Source organism: Taudactylus pleione, unplaced genomic scaffold (genome assembly GCF_031769625.1).
Source record: "Taudactylus pleione unplaced genomic scaffold, aTauple2 ptg000400l, whole genome shotgun sequence".
Taxonomy (NCBI): domain Eukaryota; kingdom Metazoa; phylum Chordata; class Amphibia; order Anura; family Myobatrachidae; genus Taudactylus; species Taudactylus pleione.
Window position 1 is genome coordinate 5,399,873 of NW_028284802.1, and position 26,644 is coordinate 5,426,516.

The following is a 26,644-nucleotide window of genomic DNA, read 5'->3' on the forward strand; positions in this document are numbered from 1 at the left end:
TCACAACCAATGCACCACTGAACATGTGTGGTTGATCTAGGAACGGGAGCCTGTAGGAGACCACTCTGACATTCATTGATAAACACACACATACACTCTCCATACACACACACACTCTCCATACACACAATGCTGCACAACTCTCTCTCCTTAAATGAACCAATCCCTCCTCTGTTTTGATGATGTTGTTCACTTCCTGCAAAGGCTGAGTCTACATAACGCTTCCCTATTCTGCCTTGTTCCAGGTGAAAGTGTTTATGGAGAAGACAGATGATATCTGCAGCCCTATTACATCTATAGGAAACCCTGTAGAACAGAGCGTAACAGTAGCTGCAAAATCGTCTTTGTCTGTCCCATTCGCAATTGTCCCCATTGGAAAGTCCAACCCTATTGTGACAGTGAAGGCTCTGGGAACCTTTGGAATTGCTGATGCCGTGAAGAAGACTCTTCGGATAGAGGTCAGAACACCACAGAGTTGTCCTCTACAACCGTCCTCTCTTCCACCACTTCATGTCATAGCCTTATTATTCCCATTCCACCACGGTGCCCATCTCTGGGGCTGTTTTCACCATATAAAGAAATTAGACCAGTAGAGTTCTTGGTTAACATAGAAAATAGTTTTTATGTGGACTTTTTTTTTTCAGTCATCTTTTTTCCCACCAAAAAAAGAAAAGGAATGGAGGAGGTGGTGTGGATTAGAAGAGGCATATAGGCTGAGCAATAACTAATTTGTGGTCACTCATTATACCAAATGCCGGAAGGGCATATAGCCTGATGGGCTGGTCTGGACACCTGAAAGCCTAGCTGCAGTGTTGCCAACTCTGAAATGGAAAACAAGCAACCTATAAGCAAAACAAAGCCCAAAACAAGCCCAACCCAATCCTAAAAAGCCCAATACAAAAAGCCCAATTTATGGGGGTGTCTCTTTGTCCTCACTCTCTACCTGGTTAACTTCCTTTATTCCCCCTCTTCTCTAACCTAAATATATTAGTGTGTGCACAGCCTTATCTGCCTATATTGCTTTTCTCCCTCTACATCAGCCTCCATATTGTTACCTCCTCCCTCTTTTCATACATCATTCCCTTGCCAGTCTTCAGCTGTATACACACTTGCCGATGTGTGTACCCAGCGATGCGACACCAGACCATGCAATATATATTGGGCGGTCGATACATACTGCACGATGCGGTGACCAAACATCCGATATGTCGGGCCCCGGCTCCATCCAATATGCCAGCATCGGCATCTGGGTTGTTCTACATGCAGGCCGATGGAACGACCCTGATGGACGACCCGCAGGAGTGCGCAGGGTCACGCATAGTGGTTACACACTGGCCGATTTGGACAATATGTCAGCCCAATCCACAGGATCAGGCGACATATCATCTAGTGTGTACCCACCTTTCCTTCTTCTCCGCATTTCTCTCACCCCTCTTCTTTACTTCCTTTATTCCTGTCACCTGTCTAATTCCATTATCCCCTCTCTATAACAGCCTCAGTAATTTTAACTCGCCCCCATGTACCTGCCTCATTTCTATCATCTAGTTCCGTGGTCAGGGAACAGGGGTAAATTACCCCACATGGGGTAAAAATTAAATTCCTGGGGGTAATGGACGGACAGCCGGGCATGCATATGAATCATTCTATGCATGCCCGGCTGTCCGTCCATTACCCCCGGCTGTGCCGCAGGGAGGCTCTAAGTCGGACGCCCGCTGAGATGTTATTACCAGCGGGCGCCCGGCTCCTTCCCTGCAGCGCCGCGTTAGCCGGAGGCTGGAGTTCTCTTCTGAACTCCAGCTTCCGCCTCTCTCCATGTGCACTATGGGAGAGACGTCATGACGTCTCTCCCATAGTTCATAGGAGCAGCCAGGCAGACAGGACGACGGCGGATGCAGGAGCGGGGATTAAGGTAAATTTTTTGTTTTGTTTTGTACAAGCGACACTACAGGGGCATTATATGGGGGCACTACTACAGGGGCATTATATGGGGCACTGCTACAGGGGCATTATATGGGGGCACTACTACAGGGGCATTACTATGGGGGCACTACTACAGGGGCATTACTATGGGGGCACTACTACAGGAGCATTATATGGGGGCACTGCTACAGGGGCATTATATGGAGGCACTACTACAGGGGCATTATATGGGGGCACTACTACAGGGGCATTATATGGAGGCACTACTACAGGGGCATTATATGGGGGCACTGCTACAGGGGCATATCTATGGGGGCACTACTACAGGGGCATAACTATGGGGGCACTACTACAGGGGCATAACTATGGGGGCACTACTAGAGGGGCATAACTATGGGGGCATAACTACAGGGGCATTATATGGTGACACTACTATATGATTTCCTTCCTTTCAAATCAAGGGGGGTAACGTCGGCGTATCTAAATATATTTTGGGGTAAAAGGTAAAAAAGTTCCCTGACCCCTGATCTAGTTTACCTCTCCTTCCTGCCTGCCCCCTACAACTACACCCTGTCCACTGCCCTCTATTCCCCAGACACAATCTTCCCTCCTCCCTCAGTCACTACCACTGCAAAACACACACACACACACACACACACACACACACACACACACACACACACACACACACACTTACTTACCTCTAGGGGTGCCTCGGCAATGCACACAAAAAAAGAAGCCCAACAACAAGCAACCTTAAAAAAATAAGCCCAAAAACAAGCAACAAGCTACTTCCAAAAAAAAAGAAGCAACTTGCACAAAAAAGAAGCCCAAGTCCGCTTGTTATAAGCAGACTTGGCAACTATGCCTAGCTGAGATGCTTTGCTACCCAGTGCTCTGCTCGACTGGCATGCAAAGAAAAGGGATGTGCCACGAAGCCATGCCCCTGTGACCCGCGACATGCCGTGTGAGGTGTAGCCAGGCCCTCCTGACTTGCAACATGCCCCCCCCGTGAGGCGTGACCACACCCCTGTGACCTGTGACACACTGCCGTGAGGCGTAAGTGTGACCCTTTTTCAACTCGCACTTACAATGCCGAAGCCTATTAGGGGCCCCAGGCCGTCACTGAGGCAGAGTCATGTACAGATACAATACAGACAACCTACACTACATTTTTACCTTTTAGCATATCTCCAACTCAAGCTTCATGTGCCTTCGTTTTCTTTCCCATGTTTGCCTGTAACCATGTATCTGTCTTCTCAGAGGGAAGGTGTTGCAGTTCTTGAAGAGAAAACCTACTTTTTAAATCTAAAAGGTATATTTGGAGGTTTTGTTTTGACAATAAGTATTAGATTTAGACCAGATTCTCAAACTGGTCGAGTTGGGAACGGGATACCGGCGGTCGGGATACAGGCGGTCAGAATATAGACGGCGGCACCCTGACAGTCAGAATCCCGATGCTGAAAGGTAAGTAACCTAACACCTAATCATCCCCTAACCCTGACCTCCCGCAGCCAGCCTAACCTTAACCCCTCCCCCACAGCCTAACCCCCTCCCCCGCAGCCTAACCCTAACCCCCCCTCAGTAGCCTAACCCTTCCCCTAGTGCCTAATCCAAACCCCTGACCCTCCCCCTAACCCTATTACTTACCGTCTGGATGCCAGTTGTCGGGATTCTGTAGCCGGGTTCTCGGCTGCTGTAGGGATTCCGGCGCCGGTATTCTGTGCCCCGCCACACCAACCACCGGGATGGTAACGACATCCCTCTAACTCATGTAGTTATATAATCCACCAGCACCTGCTTTGGTGACTTCCTTACTATTGCAATGTTTGTTGGCCACTCACTAAAGGCATTAGATAAAACCGCAATGAATAGATATCATTAAAGGGATGACCTTAATTTCAGAAAAAGTGATGTATGTATAGAAATTTGACATAAAGACTCTTAGTCTGAAGGTGCTCTAGGAATATATAAGTTACAGTCAAGAACAACATTTTGGATAAATTCCAGAATACCAAAAGATTATACCTTAATTATGGGCACTCAGGGTCAAAACATTTTTGGGGAAAAAAAAGTCCCCATTAAAATGATATTTTTGTTTGATATACATAAAAATAAATAAGCACGCGCGCTATCAAAAAGGACTGACATAACGTGATTGAAGGTGCGCAAAAGTCAGTGAATAATAATAATTCTAAATGAAACAATAAATCAACATCAGATTAAAATGTTGAACAGTAATGCGAATAGTAATCAATATCTATTAAAGTGTGGAAATGTTTTCTCTGTGAATATATTAACACAAAACATTCACTTTATAGCTATTGGTGCAGATACAAATGGACGTCCGCTGTCACATGTTCATATAGGGTCTGATTCAGAGATGGACGGTATTGCACAGTAGCTGCGTCTTTGTGCTAAATAATGCAAAAGCAGCAGGAGGAACCGGTATGAATAACCACCGGACCTATGTTCCGGTGGTTCAAATCCCGACGCCGGAAGACCGTCAGCAGTGAAAATCCCAACAGGTAAGTATAAAACTATCGCTAACCCTCCCCCCCCTAACCCTCCTTAGGGGTGCCTAACCCTAACCTCCCCCCTTAGTGCCTAACCCTAACCTCCCCCCTTAGTACCTAACCCTAACCTCCCCCTATGGGTGCCTAACCCTAACCTCCCCCCTTAGTACCTAACCCTAACCTCCCCCCTTAGTGCCTAACGCTAACCTCCCCCCTTAGTGCCTAACCCTAACCCCCCCCTCACTGCAACCTAAACCTAACCCTCCCGGGGGGGGGTGCCTAACCCTAACCTTCCCCCGAGGGTGCCTAACCTTAACCCCCCCTTTCCCTAGTCTAACTCTAACCCTCCCGGGGGGGTACCTAGACCTAAGTCCCCCCGGGGTGCCCTAAACCTAACCCTCCCCCCCTGCGGCTGTCCGCTCCCGGCGCTCGGGTTACCTTCATTCGGTATGCCGGGCATCGGTATCCTGACGTAGGGCTAATGATAGGCATCGGGATTTCGACGCCTATTATTAGACCCTTGTCGGGATATGACAGTCGGGAAGCTGGCGGTCAGCATTTTGACTACCACCATCCTGACCGCATACACAGCTGGAGGTGCCCGTAGCAGAAAGACATCTACTGCCGGCTTTTGTGATCCACTGCTGAGTCTGATCATCTGCGTGACCATCAGACTACTCAGGATGGCCGGTGTTTTCACGCTGCCTGGGCCAGTGAACCTGCATCGGAAGATGCAGACCCTGACCTTGGCACACCTACAAAACGGGACTGACGCGCCCCTCGCTTTGTAAATCGATCCCCATCATTGCCCCCTCCCCCAACTCCTGCAGCTGCTCTGTGTCATCAACACAGGACCTGACCTGCGCATGCACCAGGGCTGGCGAGATTGCACGCAGGCTCCCGGTGTTTGCTGGGCGGAGTGGAGACAGCCTGCATTCCTGGAAAAGGGGGCATGTCACCACTGTTTTCAGGGAGGGACAAGGCCAGGGTCTGCGTCCTTGGACGAGGCCGGGGTCCGCGATGGTGATCCCAAGCTGCAACCTCGATGGCAGCGCTGGGATCACAGATGCTGACAGGAGGCGTCTCTTCTCTTCAGATGCCCCCTGCAGTATGTGAATTTTAGCAGGACGGAATTGCAAAGGAGCTTGTGTGCGTTTTTGCAATTCTGTCCTCTGCTGAGTCAGCGCCAGTGACAACCTAACGCTAATGCGCAGTCTATATAGAGGCTGTAGTGTGTGGGGGCTTAGTAGTATGTGTAAGGGTCACCAGCGGGGGACATGGCAAATGTATGGGCTTTATAGCTATGCTTAGTACTATAATTGTAGCTGGAGGTTGGAGAAATTATGACCCACTCACAGGGGGAAGAGGGACTGCCAAAAAACACATGTTGGGTATATTTACTAAAGTGAGAGTTTATAGAAGTGGAGATGTTGCCCATACCAACCAATCAGATTCTAGCTATTATCTTCTAGATCAGTGATTTTCAACCTTTTTTAACTCGCGGCACACTACACAAGATTTTAAAATTGCCAAGGCACACTATCCGGCGATGCGGTGTGCACGGACTATGAAAAACACACTACATTAGTTCCCACAGGAACAAAACACACTACATTGGCCCCCACAAGAATAAAAAACACACTACATTGGCCCCCACAAGAATAAAACAATCCCATTGGCTGGCCTAACAGAAAAAAAAGCCACATTGCTCCCCACAAAAAAAACAACCATACCACATTGCGCCCCACAGAATTGCTCCCCACAGAAAAAGAAACCTATGGCTGGCCCCACAGAAACAAAAAACAAAACAAAACACATTGTTCCCCACTAAATAGGCAAATATATGGCTGGATAACATATGGCTGGTTCTCACTAAAAAAAATGACATGACTGGTTCCCACGAAAAAATAAACTATGGCTGGTACCCACGAAGAAGAAAAAAATGTCTGGTCCCCACAAAACCCACATTTCTTCCCCCCTTGTCACTCACACTGCAGCAGGATCGCGTGCGGGCGGGCTTCCAGACAGGCTGCAGAGCCTGCCTGGACAGAGCGCGGGCTGGCTGATTGGCGCAGGGCGTTGGCTGGCAGAGCGGGCTGGAGGGCAGTGGACAACGCGGCGTGCGTGACCTGTGATGTCACGCCGCCGCATCTTTGCAGGTCACTACCCGGTTGCGCCTGAGTCTCCCAGAGGAGCTCAGCGGCCCGGGATACTGAAGTACAGTAAAATGTGCCCGGTGGCTCTGACAGCCCCGCGGCACACTTCACAACCGGCCACGGCACACTAGTGTGCCGCGGCACACTAGTGTTCCGCGGCACACCGGTTGAAAACCGCTGTTCTAGAAGGTGCTAATTAAATGTTAAGTAGAATCTGATTGGTTGCTATGGGCAACATCTCCACTTCTATAAACTCTCACTTTAGTAAATATACCCTCTGTTTATTCTTTGCTGTATTAGTAACCCGCTGAGGGGAGAATCACTCACACACTTTGTATCTTTTGAGCCACTTGATTTGTCTTTTAAAAGCTTTGGGGAAAAGTCTGGTTCATAACTGGACTCTAGTCCAATAGGAGCTGATTCTGAGCCACATGGATCTCTGGGCCTGATTCAGAGCCGGACGCTATTTGCGGACGCTCGTTCAGAAAAAGGGGCTGGCTATTTAAATTAAGCGCTCGCTCTTTGCGGTCTGTTGACACCTCTATGTCTGAATGAACGAAACATGCGCTCACAATTTTGGAAAAAACGCCCCCTGGCCGCTCGCATCCTACGTCATCTCCGCTATTTATTAGATTAATCGAGTACATCAAAAGGCGTATGAACTGCTCGCAGTGCTTGTGGTTGGATTTTCCTACCGCAATCATGAGAGCAGTTCAGACTAAAAGACAACCAAGTGACGTAGTCAATGACGCTGCTTTGTTAATTATGCACACACTTAAAACGCCCGTTTTGACCGTTTGGCACGCCTGCGTTCGGATCTCCACTCCCCGTTTTCGAGCACCTTCCCCTGTTACCACCCACAAACACCTCACTCTGTCACTCAAATTAGCAGGCATTCGCTATTTTGCGAGCACGCGATTTTCGACCGCACTGACTGGTTCGCGCATGCATACTAAAACCCATACGCATGCACAGATGTGCGAACATCGCTCGGAGCGAACGAGCGGCCGCTTACGAGCGGCTCTGAATCAGGCCCTCTGTTCACAGACTGCAGGTTTCTGCATACAAGGCATGCGCAGAAGCGAGTTTATGCATTTTTGCGTATATATCCGTCCTATTCGGAGTTGGATACAGCTTGGCCGGATTTGCCTTTCCATGAAAAAGGGCATTTCGGTGCAGGAACTGGGCGTATGCAAAGTTAGGACACGGAGCGCCCTGACTTGTGGGAGTGTCATGAGCATATATCTAAAACTCCGTGCCATTTTGAGTCACTTGTTTCTGATGGATTTCTAGTACTTAGCATGGGCCTGGTGCAAAATGCGGGTACCGAAGATGATGGCTATGAGGGCCAGTGTAATACCAGTGGGTGCGCGGATTTCTGTTGAATGGTCACTCGCATCAGCATTAAGGGGGATATGTACTAAGCAGAGGCGTATTTATATGGGTGCAGGGTGTGCGGGGCACATGGGCCCCTGGGTCCGTGGGGGACCCACACCGCACTCCCTGCACCCTTATGTTTTAATACTCACCCCTCCGAAGATCCACGTCGGGCTGTAGTGCGACACTCCTAAAAGACGCAACATCTCCATACGTCTTTTTAGCCATCCCCCCCCGCTTACCTCCCAGTCGCTGTCCAGGAACTCCCCTCACATTTCTGATACCACAAATCCAAGTCTGTACTGCGACTGTGTACTACAAAATCAGAACACACGGTGCGTTTCAGACGCATGCGCAGCCGGAAAAAAAACATCACCTGTTTGCGTGAATATTGGAACAGCAGCATCTGACTCAGGCCCTGTCTTGGTAAAATGCGTGAGGGCATTTCTTGCTTGAACGCGTCAGCACAAGGCGCAGTAGATCGGCGGCCATCCAGGAAGTGAAAGTAAAGTGACCGCTAATGTGATCACTTTACTTTTACACATCACTATATGTGTATAATATTGATGATAAAAACTATTAGGAAATTATAATTATCGGGCCTAGGACCTGATAATTAGTAAATATACCCCTTTGCCTCTAATAAGGATTCATCAGTCATCATTATCAGTATCATCTGCACATTTTTGTTTCAGTTGCCAGGGATGGGCCGTCAATGGCCCATCCATGACCTTGTGCCCTGGGCAGAACACACTGCTCTCATCAACATCGACTCGCATACAGTCCTGCCTTATAGTATTTGTCTTTATTATGCTCTAATCTCTTGCAGAGAAATCCAGGGATGAATTTATAGTCGATGACGAGCAACCGTCAAATATGATCCCGGATGGCGAGTTCCGGACTAGTGTGAAGATGAGTGGTCAGTTCTGTAATAATACTCACTCCTGTATTCAGTGATCACATTACTCACACATCATCTTCCTCTGCTGTATCTCTGATGCTCATTCATAAGTAAATCTCAATCATTGGCTGTAATGCAATCAGTTTTGCAATTGCAACACTTGAAATATAGGGCCTGATTCAGACCCGCTCGCGAGCGCTGAGCGCTCGCAAGTGGGTCGATGGTGCCCTAGTGCGCATGCGCACGACGGAGGCTGCTCCATCATGCGCATGCGCGAGACCCGGCTAGCGACGGGGAAGCTGTCGCTCCGGGTCTTGCACCAAAGGGGGCGTGCTGTCGATGTTGATTGACAGCATGCCCCCTTTGGTGGGCGTGCCGGGGGCGTGGCTGCCAGACGGAGGCGTTCCCATGGGAACGCCTACCGTCTGGGTCCGGCCCCACTGACATCACTAGTGATGTCAGTGGGAGTGCTCTTGGCTCTGATAGAGCCAAAATCACTCCAGGGCTTGCGGTCACCGAGACCCTACCACAGGGTCTCGTCGCAAGCCCGATGGTCGCGTTGGTCTTGACCATCGCGACCATCTTTTTGGCCGCTCGCATATGCTGTGGGTGGTCACCCACAGCTATTCGAGCGGCCAGAAGGCCGCTCCAAGTTTAGGTAGGAGGGCCCTGATTCAGAGCGAGCGCTCTGGTCAGAGCGTTTGGCTCTGAATCAGGCCCATAGTCATATATTGATGTGTGTGTTGTCCCAAATTAGCTTCCGTACCTGATAATGGTCTGATGAACATTGGACATGCTGGTATACCCCATATCTTCTGATCACACTGTGAGGCATCAGTGACATTGGAAGAGGTCTGGTATTTTGCCCAGATGCCGATTGGCCTAATCTCATCTAATTTGGCCACTTCCATTCATTCCTGTGGTTGAACTGAGCGTCAGGATCATACCCTGTTCGGACGGCGTGAGGCAGCATGGGGTATGATCAAGAATGCAAAATGTAGTAAGCTTTCTAAAACGAGTAGAAGTGGAGAAGTTATATATAGCAACCAATCAGCCTGTGGCTAGCATTCATAAAGCACAGTCTATAAAACGATAGTGAGAATCTGATTGGTTGTTATTGACAACTTCTCCACTCTTTAGGTTTGATACATCTCCCCCACAGTGAGCATGCTCTCGCAGTACATGGTAGTGCAGTTTGCCCTGCTTTGGCTTTCCCTTGCAACTCTTTTGCTTGTATATTGATACATCTGCACTTGACCCCCCATCTCCTATCACAGTGGACAACCCGATCAATACAATAAACAACAGTCTGACTGCTGATGGAGTAAGCCGGCTGATCCGGGTTCCGTATGGCTGCGCAGAGCAAACTATGATTTCCACAGCCCCGGGGGTGTACGCTCTGCGTTATCTTGACCACACTGAGAAGTGGACATCGCTCCCTTCAGATCGCAAGGAACAGGCAAAGGAAAACATGAAAAACGGTAACAGATTATTCATCGTATTTGGTGCATTGTGCGTGTCATGTACTGTCTGGGTGAAAGCAGAGGTCGGGTGAGCGCACACACTCATCCAATGTCAGACCAATTGGTAGGTCGGGGGTCGGATTGAATGCAGATTTCACAAGTGTTTACCCAGCTTAAGGAAAGCTGTACAGCTCATCAGTGTAACGTCCCAGTCTGTGACTGCTATAACCAGTGCCCTGTGGCAGATATGAATACACCTTCATCAGATGTTGCAATTAGATACTCCTGATATCGGAGAGGAGGAGGGGGGGAGGAGGGGGGTGAGGAGGGGGAGGAGAGGAGGAGGGGGGGGAGAAGAGGAGGGGGGGAGGAGGAGGGGAGGAGAGGAGGAGGAGGGGGGAGGAGGAAAGGAGGAGGGGCAGAGGGGGGGAGGAGGAGAGAAAGAGAGTAGGGGGATGAGGAGGAGAGGAGGAGGAGGAGAGGAAGAGAGTAGGGGGAGGAGGAGGAGAGGAGGAGGGGAGGAGAGGAGGAGGAGGGGAGGAGGAGGAGAGGAGGAGGAGGAGGAGGGGAGTATGGTGGCTAATAAAGAATGGCTGACATAAAAATAACTGAACATTGACAGCCAAAACATTCCTCTCTTACCTCTCTCAGGGACAATTTATGGTGAACCCACATGGATGGGTGGTGAAGCTGAACCTAGGGGTCATCAGCAACCACCAAACTAGAGGATTGCACGCCCATTCACCATGACTGAAATCAACATCTAACATAGCTGTTAAAACACTGCCAAACACCAAAACCCAAACCTATGACACCACGGTGGAGATGTCTAAAGCCTTGGAGAGAGATAAAGTGGAGAAGTTGCCCAAAATAACCCCCCAGCTTCTACAGTAACTGTCATTTATGTAGCACAGTATTTGAAATAACAGGCAGAAGCTAAATGGTTGCTTTGGGCAACTTCTCAACTGTATCTCGCTCCAAGGCTTGATACATCTCCTCACATAAACACATATACAAATAGAACATAAAGCCTCAGGGTAAAGAGACTGGACAGAAAATTAAGCTCCCAGATAACCAAACCAGGATAAGCACACCTCTGACCAACAACCAATCACAGCCAATGTAACAAATCCAACAGTCACACCACACTAGAATAAAAAAAAACCTAACCCTCACCTAACCACCTCAAATGAAAAAACATGACCATGTCCCATAAGGAGTCAATGGCCTCTGGGTTTAATTACTTTCAGGTTTAAGCAAACCTTCAGTTGCCCTTCTCTGCAACCTGCTGCTGCACACAGGGCCTGTCTCAGTGATGTAAGCTAACCCGGATGGTTGCGATGATGATCCCAGGCTCCGACCTCGGTCGCAGTGCTGGGATCGCAGATGCAGCAAGGAGGTGTGTGTTTCCTATGGACACCTCCTTCTGCATTGGATTTATAGCTGGATAGAATTGTCACAGCCGCCTGTGTACAGCTCTGCAATTCCGTCCATCTCTGAATCAGGGGCACAGCCCCAAGTTCCCCCACTATAGAAATCAATGAGAACAAAACTGAAGACTCATCTGTTACTGAGACAATCCATTAATGCCCCGTTATTTGCTTATTCTACAAAAAAAAAAAAAACCTAAATGCTTAGCTGTTTTTTCTGTTCTTAGTGATCCTTTATGTGTTTATTTTGTACCATGGGGTTTTAGCTGTCTTTTCTGTTCTTAGTGATCCTTTATGTGTTTATTTTGTACCATGGGGTTTTAGCTGTCTTTTCTGTTCTTAGTGATCCTTTATGTGTTTATTTTGTACCATGGGGTTTGTAATCTGTTAATGTAGAGTGATTTGGGAGGAAAGCGCGAAATAAAATGATCATCATTATTTTATTAACAGACAAAAAGTAGAACATAATCAACCTTCCTATCTTCCCGCTCCCAGGCTACTTACGGGTACTACAGTACAGGAAACCCAATGGATCGTATGGTGCATGGCTTCACAGGCAAAGTAGCACATGGTAAGAAATGGGACCCAATGTGATAGCCAGCGCTGCGCTGCGATTTGTGGACATGGTGCAATTTCTGCATTAGGTATAGCTACTAAATTTAAGGCGGCAATTAGTTTTAGGGTTGGTTTAACTTTTACCTTTAAAACAAATTGCTGCTTTAAATCTAGCAGATATATCACTGACATTACACTGGTGCCTGCAAATTGCAGGCAACCACACGAGGACCATGGTCTCCAGCTTCCTGTCTATTGGTTTATATATTTTTTATTTATCTTTATTCTTTAATCTCAGGCTTATGCTTATCATGTCCTCTGCCTGAGCCATCCTGAGCACAGTAGGTGAGGTCCCACAAACTGCCCCACCTCTTGTACATCCGCAATCTCCATATGTATGTTTTGGCTAACTCTTCGGTTTGTGCACCCCACATACTAATGGACCCAGATTATATGTTCATGTGATTCTAACTCCCCCAACGCTTACAAATGGCGTGTATTTAACTGCTCACCCTTTATAGACACCTCCCTCTCCATATATTGACCAGGTAATAATTATCCTTACCTCTTTACTATGTTTTTTTTTACCAGCCACGTTGTTCAGAAATGCTCACTGCTGAGCTCTGGCTACACATAACAGGCTGATCATTTGGCTGTGACACCAGATTACAACTTCCCAGGATAAGCGTCTAGAACCAGGATAGTCCTTTCATACACACTTAACGATATGCTCCATGAGCGATATCGTTATACACACTGGACGATATTGAACGCAATGAACGATAACGTTATCGTCCATATCGTTCAATTTATAGTCTAGTGTGTGTGCGGTTTTAGAGCTGAACTTGTTCACCGGTACTCAGTTGCCTCCAGGTCTTGTGTACGTAGTAGCAGAGGCTTTTCCTGAGATAGACATTAATCAGAGCAATACGGGGGACTGTATAACAGGAGAAACCCAGACCTCAAACAGGCAAAATAAGATAGAACACGATCTAGTGTCTGAGCAAGTGGCAATCCAGGAATGGTCAATATCAGGGAAAAAGTTCAGGGCAGGAACGTAACCAGAGCCAGGCAGCTATAGAAATCCCATAGTAAGGTAATGACACCTATCACAGGCAGAGGAGTACAGCTGCTTGCACTGTAAAGGTGGAGGCAGCCAATCAGAATGATCCCTAGGAACTGGGCTGCTGCAGCTGATTTGCTGTAGTACATGTGACTGCACTTTAATTTAACCACTTGGGGGACCTGCACATAGCAGTGGTGCATCGCTCGGCACATCATCCTCACTTCCTATGGGTATATACGTACAGTTAGACCACATTAAAACACATCTGCTGCTTATTTTATTGGCTGAGTAATCATATTGCAATGGAGTTTGGCATTACATGTTCCCATTTTTAGTCAACAAATGACCTCCAAGCATCCCGGCATGCGGAATGCTGACAGGCGAAATACATGCACCGAAATCCTGACAAGGTTGGGATCCCCGCACCAGAATCCCGACCACCGGCATTCCGAAGGTATCAGGCATTAGTGTTAGGGGGAGGGTTAGGCACCAGGGTGGAGTGTTAAGTTTAGGGTACGGGGTGGGGGCAGGGCCGGCTCGTGGCATGTTCGACCAGTGCGGTCGAACAGGGGTGCCACTCCATAGAGGGCACATCCCTCCCAACCATTCCTGATTTCAGCGGGACAGTCCCATTTTTTGGGCACTGCCCCGCTGTTCCACACGTGGGGCAATGTGTCCCACGGGTGGTCGGCTACCTCTGCCGCCATGGTGGTGCCGGCCCGGGGAAGAGGAATGGATGCCGCGCGCATGCTTTTGGCATCCATTCATTGCAGGAAGAGGCCTGGGGAAGCCCAGCTACTGACATAGTTCTAGGTTTGCCCCCAGCCTGACATTTACGGGATTCTGACTGTCGGGATGCCGCTGTTGGTATTCTGACCAGCGGCATCCGACCGCCGTGACCTCATCCCCAACCCCTCCCCTCCAATTGCGATCAGAACTAATTTTCAATGCACAGGTCTCTCATGTTCTCTCTATATTCCCTCAGGCTGACAGCTTTTGTAGTCAAAGTGATGTCCTTGTGCCGAACATACATTGATGTTGACGTGGAAGAGATTCGCAACTCTGCCAACTACCTTACTGACCAGCAGAGCAGCAGCGGAGCTTTCCTGGAGACCACTCCGGTTATTCACCAAGAAATGATGGTAAAATCATCACAAATTTTCCATACTCTCCTACATCCTGTATGGGTGTAGTATAAAAGGCCGACAGTGTTAAGATCGACAGTCAATAGGTCAACAACAGATGGTCTACAGGCAATAGGTTGCCATTGTCAAAAGGTCGACATGTACAAAAGGTCGCCTGACAAATGGTCTAAAAAAGGGGGGCTGTCAGTCTCTGTAATCAGTCTCTCACTACCTGGGGAACAGGTCAGATGCCTGTTGAGAGACACTGTGGTTACTGAATGTAAGTGCTGTGCTTAAGACTTTTGTTTTGTGAGATGGACGTTAGGTCCCTTCGCTCAGAGAGAGGGAATCATATTGTTTAGCTAGAGCCGGACAGGCCAGGATTTAGTGGGACGTCTTCTGCACCTTCCAGGAAAGCTTTGTATGAGAAAGCACATTACTTGGTGCATTTCTAGCTGTGTAACACAAAAGTAACCCCAGTAATACAGACAGTTGCGATATCCGCTTGCTCTCTTCATGATTAGTGAGAAATAAATGCAGCTGCACCGAACAGTGTTATAAAAGTAGAACAGAAAACCTGAAATTTAAGTAGGGACTGATCCTGCAGTAGACATAGGCTGAACTGAGATGTTATCTCACTTTTAACACCATGTGCAATTCCAGGATGGACCTGCTGCAATCCTGCAATCATAGGTGCAGAGTGATTGTCTGGTGTACAGTTCCCAAAATTGGGCTGTGGCCACACCATGGCCCTATGACTTCTAAAGGTGACGAGTGCATTTGTGACAGTGGAAAAGTTCTGCATGTCTTCTGCGTTGGTAAATTACCTTTATAAGAGTATGACAGGTGACTTATTGTGGAGACAAATATGCTCTTACAATGCCCAGCTTGTCAGCCAGACTGGAACAAAACAACAAACTGTTCTGCCATTCCCCTTCTGGTCAGCCTAATGGTTTGTACGTTCTTTTCCGACTTTCCCATCATTGGAGACCAAATGATGGCATCTTCTGTGTAGCCCCCCGAAAGTTACTGACCTCGCGTTACCTGTATGTAAGATATTGGATGCTGACAGTATACACCATTACATATGGGACTGGGATCCAGTATAAGGAGACTGTCACCAGTGTCATAGCATAACATCTACAGTGATGGGCACTGGGAAGGCCCAACCTGCCACCTGTATGATTTTACCACTGGATTCCCGTACTCCAGCAACAATAAAGGTCTTTGGAAAAATGAACTACTCTGCATTATGTTTGAGTAGATATAAAAGAGCGCTCTCCTTTCTCTAGGCCGAAAGGCTAACACTCATGCCTCACCCCATGTCCTCTCTTTCTGCAGGGTGGAGTTAGAGGGCAGAATGCAGAGGTGTCTCTTACGGCCTACGTGCTAGTTGCTCTCCACCATTCCAAGGGTGCCCTATCTGAAGATGACACCAAAGTGGTATGTGATGGTCTCCTCACCCCTCCATCCGTTCTACTGTTGTATATACCCTCACAGACATATCCTAATGACCCAGTATCATACAGTACTTATCCACTAACGTCCATCACTTGCTGGAATGTACTAACATCATCTCCCCCACGTCTTCTCGTCACCCTCCACCACAGAGAAGCAGCATAAGTAAAGCCATTGATTACCTGCGTGCGATGCAGGACTCCATCTCAGACAGCTATGCCCTGACTGTCACCGCCTATGCCCTGACTCTCACTTCTAGCGACTCCGTTATGAAGGAGAATGTGTACATGAAACTCATGTCTGCCATCCAAGTAGAGCCCGGTAAGTAGCCTCGTTATTTTCTTTCTGCTGCTTTTCCATGAGTAAATAATTATAATCCATCCAATTTTATGACGGTCAAATTGACCTTTTACATTGAATGTGATACACACTTATACATTCGTGTCATTGGCTGACCAAGATGGTGTCATGGTGACAGATAAGTCAAGTCTTGAAGAGCAATAAATTGAAGATCAGCTTTCAACTGTCATTCTTCCAGCACAGTTTATAAAGTGACAGTTAGAAGCTGATTGGTTGTTTTAGGCAACTTCTCCAAGTTATCGCTCTCCAAGGCTTCATATTCCCCTCCCCCCACATAGAGAGCCACACGTGTCCGCCAGAACCAAGGGTGGATGGAACCTGCCAAAGAGACCGGCGAGTGTCCTGTTGGGGGTGAGACCCTTCAGTTAGGCCCCCATGGTGAGAAAAGGGCGGTAGCTGTGACGCATGCGCTATATGGGCAGCACGGATGGTGTAATGGTTAGCATTACTGCCTCACAGCACTGAGGTCCTGGGTTAGATTCCCGCCATGGCCCTAACTGTGTGGAGTTTGTATATTATCATCGTGCTTGCGTGGATTCCCTCCAGGCACTTCGGTTTTCTGCCCACACTCCAAAAATTTATCGGCAGGGAAAACTGGCTACTGACATACTAAATTATCCCAAGTGTATGCGTGTAAATGTGATGGTGAATATAGAGTGTAAGCTCTCCTGGGGCAGGGACCGATGTTAATGGGCAAATATTCTCTGTAAAGTGCTGCGGAGTATGTGTTCGCTATATAAAAATGTTAGTAATATAAATAAATGTGTGAACAGTGTAAACATAACATCAATAGATGAATGCATACCTGGCGCAGGGATAGCATGGCATCTGTCTGTCTGTCTGAACAGGTACACGAGGAATCCCCATTTTGCTCTAATTACACCAACTGTGCCATCTAATGAGAAAATAAAAAGCCAAAGGTTGAGCCTGGTGACCAGTTCTCCTTAGGGAAATACGATTTTGATGGTTGTCTCTGTGGTAACATTGTCTCATTGATAGGCAAAAGTGAGATGTACATTGGCCCCAAAGGCACAGCTCTTGCCATTGAGACCACAGCATATGCGCTACTGACCGCTCTGCTCCGGAACGACATGACCAGAGCTGACAAGATGTACGCCTGGTTATCAGAGCAGCAGAACTACGGCGGAGGCTTCAAATCTACTCAGGTGAGAAAGACCCTGTCATAGCTGGGTATGGCAAATGTCCGGCTGTTTGTGATCTGTATTTCCGCAAGGCTGTAGAAATAATACACTGTTACGTTACCTGTGAGCAAATAGTGCAGCCATTTGTGGACATGCTTCAGTGATGTCTCTAGTTCCTAATCAAGGGCGCCAAGAGGAGGTACAGTTTACCCAGGCTTAGGCTTGTCTGGGGGGCCCAATAGGGTGTGTGTACGGGATGTAGTTGACATCCCATCGGTCGGGATGCTGGTGCTCAGAATACTGGTGCCGGAATCCCGACGGTAAGGGTTAGAGGGAGGGTTAGGGTTAGGCACTAGGGGGAAGGTTAGGGTTAGGGGGAGGGTTAGGCACTAGGGGGAAGGTTAGGGTTAGGGGGAGGGTTAGGGTTAGGCACTAGGGAGAAGGTTAGGGTTAGGGGGAGGGTTAGGATTAGGCACTAGGGGGAAGGTTAGGGTTAGGGGGAGGGTTAGAGTTAGGCACTAGGGGGAAGGTTAGGGTTAGGGGGAGGGTTAGGGTTAGGCACTAGGGGGAAGGTTAGGGTTAGGGGGAGGGTTAGGGTTAGGCACTAGGGGGAAGGTTAGGGTTAGGGGGAGGGTTAGGATTAGGCACTAGGGGGAAGGTTAGGGTTAGGGGGAGGGTTAGGGTTAGGCACTAGGGGGAAGGTTAGGGTTAGGGGGAGGGTTAGGGTTAGGCACTAGGGGGAAGGTTAGGGTTAGGGGGAGGGTTAGGGTTAGGCACTAGGGGGAAGGTTAGGGTTAGGGGGAGGGTTATGGAAAGGCACTAGGGGGAAGGTTAGGGTTAGGGGGAAGGTTAAGGTTAGGCACCAGGGGGAAGGTTAGGGTTAGGGGGAGGGTTATGGAAAGGCACTAGGGGGAAGGTTAGGGTTAGGGGGAGGGTTATGGAAAGGCACTAGGGGGAAAGTTAGGGTTAGTCCATCCTTTAGGCCATCTCACTAAGGACTCCATTTATTAATGAAGCATTACCCCTTTAACGCTCGCTAAAGGGGTTATGCCTTCCTTTCTGGATTTAACAAACAGCGGCAATCTAAGATTACAGGTGTTTGGGGTCTATTTGCTAAGCACTGGATGGAGATAAAGTGGAGAGAGATAAAGTACCAACCAATTGGCTCCTAACTGTCATTTTTCAAACACAGCCTGTGACATGACAGGTAGGAGCTGATTGGCTGGTACTTTATGTCCGTTCTCTTTTTCTCCATCCAATGCTTAGTAAATAGACCCCTTTGTCACAGCAGAGAGCGATGCGGTCCCTGTTGCCAGCAATGGGGCTCCGACGCTGCCTTCACGGCTTCAGCAAAGTCTTCCAGGTAGTGCCGGGTCCCTGTGTCATGCACATGCATAGACGGACCATTGCGCATGTGCATTACACAAGGCCCCTGTTGCTGGCAGTGTTAGGCTGCCAGCAGTAGTGTGGAGGATCTTGCAGGTGAGGAGGACTTCGCTGGACCTTCGCCGGAGGGGTAAGTATTGGTAAATACCAGTGGATTTTTTCATTTGTATCACAGTGATACTAAATGAAAAGTTCCGCTGGTGCTCACCTTCACTGATAACTGGGGGCCTAAATCTTCCCTCCAGGACCATTGGAAATGTTGGTGTTGTAATGAGGAAAAGATGAGTGATCTGTTCCACAACCAGGGATAAAAAGCTAACGATTGTTATGTTGTCTCACCTCTAGGACACAGTGATGGCGTTGGAAGCTCTCTCCGAGTATTGGATTCACACTTTCAACAATGAAAAGAATGAAATGTTTGTGGAAGTAAATTCTCTGGAAAAATCTGGGAGGCAGACGTTTACCCTGCGGAGCGAGCAGAGTGTCCAGGAGGACTTGGTGAGTGTTGGGCGGTGGGTGACATGACAAACACAGACTGTGGGAGGGGGAGTAAGGTAACGTATATTACACAGAGCTCAGATTTCATATATGCCTGGAGTTGGTGGTGATGTCCAGGCCTGGGCCAGCTACTGAGGGTGCCATGGTGCGATACGGAACTAAATATGCCGCAGGTATTAAAACTAGTTGTTAAATGGGGCCCTGAATTTGTAGTTTGAATTGAAGGGTTCTACATCGCCATCTTGAAGAGATTTTTTTTTAATATTTAAAACTCGGGGTGGGTTTCCAGGCACCGATACGCCCTATGGAAAAACACCCCTGCGCAATCAGATCTATATTGCACATTGTGTAATATATAGCACAGTGTATTCATTTTGAGTCAGAAGTGAGCCCTCATAGATTTCCTCCACCCTTCAGACCCCACACTGGTATGTTGTCTGGCCAAAATCACATGAGCTCTATAACCATCTAACCTTGAGATGCGCTGCTGGATCCTGAGTTGCCTATGGGCTTGGGGTTCTATGCTGCCCTCTGTCTGTGGTGTAAGGAAATGACAAGCTGGTCTGATGTATTTAAAGCAGAGGTTCCCAAACACGGTCCTCAAGGCTCCCCCACAGTTCAGGCTTTACAGATATCCATGGTTGAGCACAGGTGGTTAAATCAAATTGACTGAGGTACTAATTAAGTCAGCTGTGTTCAACCATGGATATCTCTAAAACATGAACTGTTGGGGAGCCTTGAGGACCGCATTTGAGAACCTCTGGTGTAAAGGATTCCTAAATTCTGTGTTATTTCATCCCCCCTAAAGCACTGACCATCTGTGTACCTTAATACTTACATACTTCTATACTGAAAAAGCCATCCACCAATAGCATAAGAAAGGGGAGTATATTGCTCAGGGCACTTACATAGAATATTCTCTTTCATACAGAATTGGCACTTCTAATTAAGGGGATTCAATGAACCCTATTTATTGTTCTAGAATTTTACTTTTATTATTTATAATTAAAACTTTCAATAACACATAAGTAATAAAACGAAATAATATAAAAGTTTATCATTCGCCAAATAATTTATTGACACTTAATACTGGATGCATTATTATTATTATTAAATCACTGCCCCAAATCAGTGATCTATAACATCAGCGTCTAATGTTACATGTTTGAAAAATGACAATAAGGAGCTGATTGGCTGGTACTTTATCTCTATTCACTTTATCTCTCTCCAAGGTTTGATAAATCCTCCCCAATTGCCCCCCTTTTTCTATTAACACCCAAGCATGTGGTATTACCGTGTTTGTTCCCGACTGTAAATATTGCTTTATGTCTTGTAGAAATCAATGGGAACTAAATTCAAGGTGAAAGTATCCGGTAAAGGAACCGGCACTGTAACAGTGAGTAAGAAAGAACCTGGAAATCCTGCAATCTGTCTCTGCGGAGGTCACGTCCAGTAATATACTGCAGCGGAAGCACAGTAGAACATTGATCAGACAGTTATCTTCCTCCTAATATGTTTGCACTTCTGCAGAAAAAAATCACTCGCAACCGTGAAAGTGGTGAATCCGTACCCATGTGAATCGCCCCCTTTATACACCTAAACATGAAAAAAATAAATAGGAATATAAAATACCCTACAACAACCTCTGCCTTTGCTGATAGGGCGTTACCATAATGACGTCTCTCGCATTGTTGCCAGCGGCCGGTACATTTTTTAATAAGTTTATGTAAAAGAGCTGCTAATGGTATTCACTAATATATGTAAACATTTCACAATACTTCAGATAATGTGGTCAGTATGGAGGAAGATAATTTGCTACACACAGCAGACTTTCTGTCAGTAGTACTATTGAATGACACTGCAAATAGCATTCTTTAGACTTTGTTTTTCCTTTTCTTTCTTCAGAAAATGGCTGATAATTATTGGGAATAATAGTTTATGTCCAGCAATGTGGTTTTGTTTTACAGTTGCCTTGACAGCTTGCATTTTTAATTTTAGTGGTACATAAAGTAGAATTATAGTGAAAAAGACTCCCCCACAGAGTTTAATAATTGGGATAACACTAGAGTCCCAATGATAAAACATATTTGCAATAATAGTGGTGACTGTGGATGGCGCTCTATTCCAGGAAGACCTCTATAGAATAATATTAAATGTTCCACTTAAGTTGTTACACAATGAAACTTTCGTAGAGTGAACCAATATTGTTGGTACATTTATTTAATGAAAAAAACAATAAGTACATACACTTTAAAAATAAGCAAACATGCTGTACAAAAACATCAAAGTGATAGAAAAACATTAACAAGTGATTGGGTAGACGTGTAAGCCTGCTGCGGTGGTGCCAAGCTACCTTGCCCGGGACCTTCTGCCAATTGTGCACTAGCCGACCGTGGCCGAAACAAGGGGTGGGGAACTCTTCCATTTACCTGGTCTACCCAATCACTATCAAATATATCGTAATTCCACACCAAAATTGATATGGATAGATCTTCCAGACAATGAAGGCAGCCATTTTGTGCATTTAACCAATGCTAGTCAGGATGCAGTCAGCCTCTTATGGTTTAATAAACTGCATGCTCATGAATCTTGGTTCATCACATACAATGGATGCCTACATAAAATGCTTCACTGATCTTACTGGCGGTTCCTAGCGACATTCTTCTAAGTGATTGTACTGCTGACAAAATGGCTGCCAATATGTGTAGATGACCAGTTCATTTTAACTCCATTTCATGCTGCTGTATGGGGCTGATACTCAACGTTTTCCTGCTCATAGGTGCTGAAGATGTATAACATCATACAGGCAGAGAAGTCAACTTGTTCACAGCTTGGATTGGACGTAGTAGTGCATGCAACCGCCACTGATACCAGTGAGTACTCTCAAGTGCCACTGTACTATGACCTGTCTCATTCTGCTGCTTACATCAGTCTCCACCTTCTGTGTTCTTCTCTGTAATCTGATGCTTATATATCTTATATATAAAATTCATTGGTCTGTTTGTTTGTCCCCTGCACCGATTGGGATGAAACCAACGTGAGGTGGTCCAGAGGGATCCTAGCCAGGTTTTAGGAGGGTTAGGGTCCTGGTCGGACCTCCCGTTGGTGTACGCTGGGCAGAACTTTGACCCGGGTAGCCTGTTCTTGGTCTTCCACTGGATGGTTTTAGATGAAAACTTCACAGAGGGGTGGCAATTGGTCTGGGATGCCTAATTTAATAATTTGAAGATTTAAACCTGGGCAACGCTGGGTACTTCAGCTAGTTTATTATAAGACAGACAGTACTGAATTATGTAAAATCCTGCAAGAATTTTGTAAATCCTGCAAGAAGTAGTTTTATAGTTTAAAAAAAAAAAAAGCAAACTTTATAACTATTATATATGTACTACGGGGTATTACTCCTTTACTGAGCAGCCTGACAGTGATCTATGGGGGTCATTCAGACCCACTCGCAAGCGGCAGTACACTCGCAAGTGGGTCGATGTTCCCCACTGCGCATGCGCACGACGGAGTGAGCTCCGTCGTGCGCATGCGCGAGACCCGGCGAGCAACGGGGAATCCATTGCTCGGAGTCTCGCACCAAAGGGGGCGTGCTGTTGATGGTGACTGACAGCACGTCCCCTTTGGTGGGCGTGCCGGGGGCGTGCCTGCCAGACGGAGGCGTTCCCATGGGAACGCCTACCGTCTGAAGCCGGCCCCACTGACATCACTAGTGATGTCAGTGGGAGTGATTTTGGCTCTGATAGAGCCAAAATCACTCCAGGGATTGTGGCTGAGAAACCCGACCGCAGGGTTTCACTCGCAAGTCCGATGGTCGCGATGGTCAAGACCATAGCGACCATCTTTTTAGACGCTCGTATATGCTGTGGGTGGTGACCCACAGCTATACGAGCGTCCAGGAGGACGCTCCATTTTAATGGAAGAGGGCCCTGATTCAGAGCGAGCGCTCTGGTCAGAGCGTCCGGCTCTGAATCAGGGCCTATATATATGATAACTGGCATGATAGTCCCCCTCAAAAATTACATTTGTAATATTAAAGTGTTAAATTACCTGGGTCGTTGCTTTCTCCTTCTCATGCCGTACTTTTTGCGGACATCGGGTGTTTTGGCTGCGAAAACTTTTCGTGCGCGCCCCCGTTATTCACGAATGTGAACCAGGTGAAAAGTGCTGTCAGAAATGGGGGAATCAGCCTGACACCCCCGAAAACATGCACTAGCATTGGGGTTCAATGTAGATGTCCCCGAATAGCCCTAATAAAGCTATTTGGGGTACTTAAGTTATGTAGTTTGCTTCTAATTAGCGTCTTTACATAAGTGGTGAAGAAGTATAGCATTAAACAGTTTTTTTTTGGTGAAAATAAGTTGTCCTGTCAAATTTGGGGTACTTGAAAATGGGTGCAAGCATGGTTTAAAGTCGCTAAAGTGAAGTTTTAAAAAATGCACCTGAAGCAAGCACCTGCAATCAAAAAAACAGCTCCCGCATACTTGCAGACTCCCCGAAAGTCTATTTCGCTAGTTTTTAAGTTTGTACCCCCACTTTGTACTTTTTCACCCCCAATTTCAAAGTGCTTCTTTTGGGGTGTACCTCACTTTTTTAAGTATTTTTTTTTAATGCAGTTATCTATTGGGGGGCTGTCCCAATGGGTCATGAGTGGTTTCCCCAGCTTCGCACCCCAAAATAGCGATTTTGCACTTTTTTCTCCACCTATTCAGAGGCGAAGCTATTTCGCCTATTACATTGCATTGCTTTTTCACGTACACGAAAACTATTTGGAATTGAATACGGAGATAAGTTTCCGCCTGGTAAAAACTCGCAATCGGCGATACTTTTACGCGGATTCTGCCTTTTCGCAGCTAATTTAATACAGGCCATAGTCTCTGTTTGCTCTTCCCATTCTGCCTATTTTGCACACACATTAATGTGGTTTCGATGTCTTCCATGTTTCTTTAATCCTTTCCCCAGCAGCTGAGACAGACTATAGTTACGACTATGGTGATGATGAGGAAGCAATGTCAGACGAGCCCAGGTCAAACATTTACTGGCATGACCAGCGGACGAGAGTGCGGAGAGAGGTCTCCCAGCCAAAGGCCAAGGAGGTGACAGTGGTGTATGAAATATGTCTCTGGTAAGGAAGAGGCGACACCTCATTAGTGCTGTACAGAATGGACATAGCAGGAGAAATGTCACTACAAGATATGTCTATCTGGCCGTATAAAAATATAGAGATATGTCCATTAAATTCAATGACCCACCATAAAAGCAGGGAAGTAGGATACATGAAATGTGTTCTAATAGAATGTAAATTACTTGTAGTGTCCTGTGTGTAGGGGAGTAATTAGAAAGGCAGACTATTTACACCTGGTATAGGCAAATTGAAATGACCTATAAACATCCTTAATATCAACCGACATGTCGTTTCCTGCATTCATTTGACCTGGGTTTGCATATAGATGACTTTAGCACACTTAGAGTTATATTTACTAAGAAGTGGAGTTGTTGCCCATAGCAACAAATCACATTCTAGCTATTATCTTCTAGAAAGTGCTAGGTAAATGTTAAGTAGAATCTGATTAGTTGCTATGGGCAACAACTGCACTTCTAAACACCTACACATTGGTAGCATGAACTCCAAAGGAAGACCTGTCTGCAGACAAAGCTGGACACCAACAGGCGGAAGTCTGCAAATCTATGTGTCAGACCATCTCGAGAGGACCAAGGAGATATTTAATCTGTTTTTGGATATAAAATACTAATTCTGTTGTAGCTACAAATCTCTCGATATGTAGCACGTTTATGCAGAACATTTATGCAAATTAGGGGCTTGTAGCTCTATGGGAAGGGAGGAATTATGTGTCTAGGACTCACCTCTGTCTACATGGAGCTGTTTAGTATCATCCTACAGATAGGTTTATGAGAAGTACATTGAGAGCATACATTTTTCCAAATGCCTCCTAAACAAGGTAAATTATATAATTTATACCCCTTTTACACCAGAGCAAAAACCTGGGTTTTTGCTGGGTCTACCCAGGTCGCAGCTCAGTGTAAAAGGGTCCCTGAAAAATAACCCAGGTCAAGTGACCCAGCAATCCAACCCAGGTAGCTACCAGGGTTGGACCCAGGATGGACCCAGGTAATGGTGCAGTGTAAACGGTGCAACCCGGGTTATCTGACCTGGATCATGCCTAAAATGAACGGATTGGTGGTTGTGGAGCATTCACCTCCCACTTTTTATGACCTCACAGGTTTAGCAGGGCAGACCTGAGTTCAGTGTGAACAGGGCTGACCTGGGAGTAACCCAGATCAAAGGTGCAGTGTAAATGGGTCTGACCTGGGTCTGACCGGGGTTGGAACCATGTCCAAAAACTCAGGTCGGACCTGGGTTTTTGGTGGAAAAGAGGAATTAGAAGATTTAGAAAAAGCCTTTCCAGCCATCATAAAACAGGGTCAGAAATTAGACAGCCAGACACAGGAGAGTCGCCGATGAAACAAGGGATATTTTTAATGGGCTTGTAACAATTTGGAAATTGTCAGACTTTGGGGGTCAGTTAAGTTATTAAGTTTGAAAGGCTCTTCCCCCTGCTATTAGAAGATACAATCAACTTGTTATGTTTTCTGTAAGTATTCCTTTTTATTTTTATTTGCTACACATATATTGTCTTTTGTTATTGTACCCTATTATAATTTTTGTTATTAAGCATATTTTGTAAATAAAATGTTTTCTTTCTAATAATATACCTTTCAGAAATAAGTAAAAAACCCAGGGTTTTTGCTGTGCATCGACCCGAGTCCAACTTAAGTCTAAAAGGAATAACCCGGATTGACAGTCCCATGTCCGTACCTCTTCAATCATCCAGGGTTTTTCCTGGGTTTTGCAACCTGGGCCAGTGCCCAGGCTCATGTCGAAAGGTATGACTTGGTTGGGGGATACAGTGGGAGCTTGGAGATGACATCAACTCCAAGCAGTCACTGAGGGATGGTAAACCTGGCTCATTGGAAGACACGGGTCCAGTGTAAAAGGGTGACGACCCAGGAATAACCCGGGTCTTCACCCAGATGTGAACGGTGGTAAGTACAAAAAAAAACGGCATTTCACCCGTGTTCTGTGACCCGTGTCAGAGCCGGGTTAAAGCCAGGGTTTGGATCCAAAAGGGGTTTAAGTCATTCATATATTCTTGGAACCATAGTGTTTGATGAAGCTATTAATCACTTAAGAAGCCTTAAAACTATTAATTTAATGTGATGCTAATTAACTGAGTGATAGTTTGCATGGCAGAGTATGCACAATTTCACAA

At 46.6% G+C, this 26,644-nt stretch overlaps 1 protein-coding gene across 3 annotated transcripts in view; it reads left to right on the plus strand.

Moving 5' to 3' along the window:
- Nucleotides 1-26,644, plus strand: part of LOC148506596 (complement C4-like) — a 117,164-nt gene that overhangs the window by 66,189 nt on the left and 24,331 nt on the right. For 2 of the 3 annotated variants that reach the window (XM_088446675.1, XM_088446678.1), the window contains 13 exons: nucleotides 246-458; nucleotides 3,184-3,235; nucleotides 8,799-8,888; nucleotides 10,148-10,351; nucleotides 12,259-12,334; nucleotides 14,370-14,526; nucleotides 15,850-15,951; nucleotides 16,119-16,287; nucleotides 17,326-17,492; nucleotides 19,200-19,352; nucleotides 20,689-20,748; nucleotides 22,132-22,225; nucleotides 24,315-24,477. In XM_088446675.1, coding sequence (XP_088302801.1) covers nucleotides 246-458; nucleotides 3,184-3,235; nucleotides 8,799-8,888; nucleotides 10,148-10,351; nucleotides 12,259-12,334; nucleotides 14,370-14,526; nucleotides 15,850-15,951; nucleotides 16,119-16,287; nucleotides 17,326-17,492; nucleotides 19,200-19,352; nucleotides 20,689-20,748; nucleotides 22,132-22,225; nucleotides 24,315-24,477 — 1,700 coding nt within the window. The remainder of the gene's footprint in view (nucleotides 1-245; nucleotides 459-3,183; nucleotides 3,236-8,798; nucleotides 8,889-10,147; nucleotides 10,352-12,258; nucleotides 12,335-14,369; nucleotides 14,527-15,849; nucleotides 15,952-16,118; nucleotides 16,288-17,325; nucleotides 17,493-19,199; nucleotides 19,353-20,688; nucleotides 20,749-22,131; nucleotides 22,226-24,314; nucleotides 24,478-26,644) is intronic. The other variant, XM_088446677.1, reaches the window with a different exon arrangement.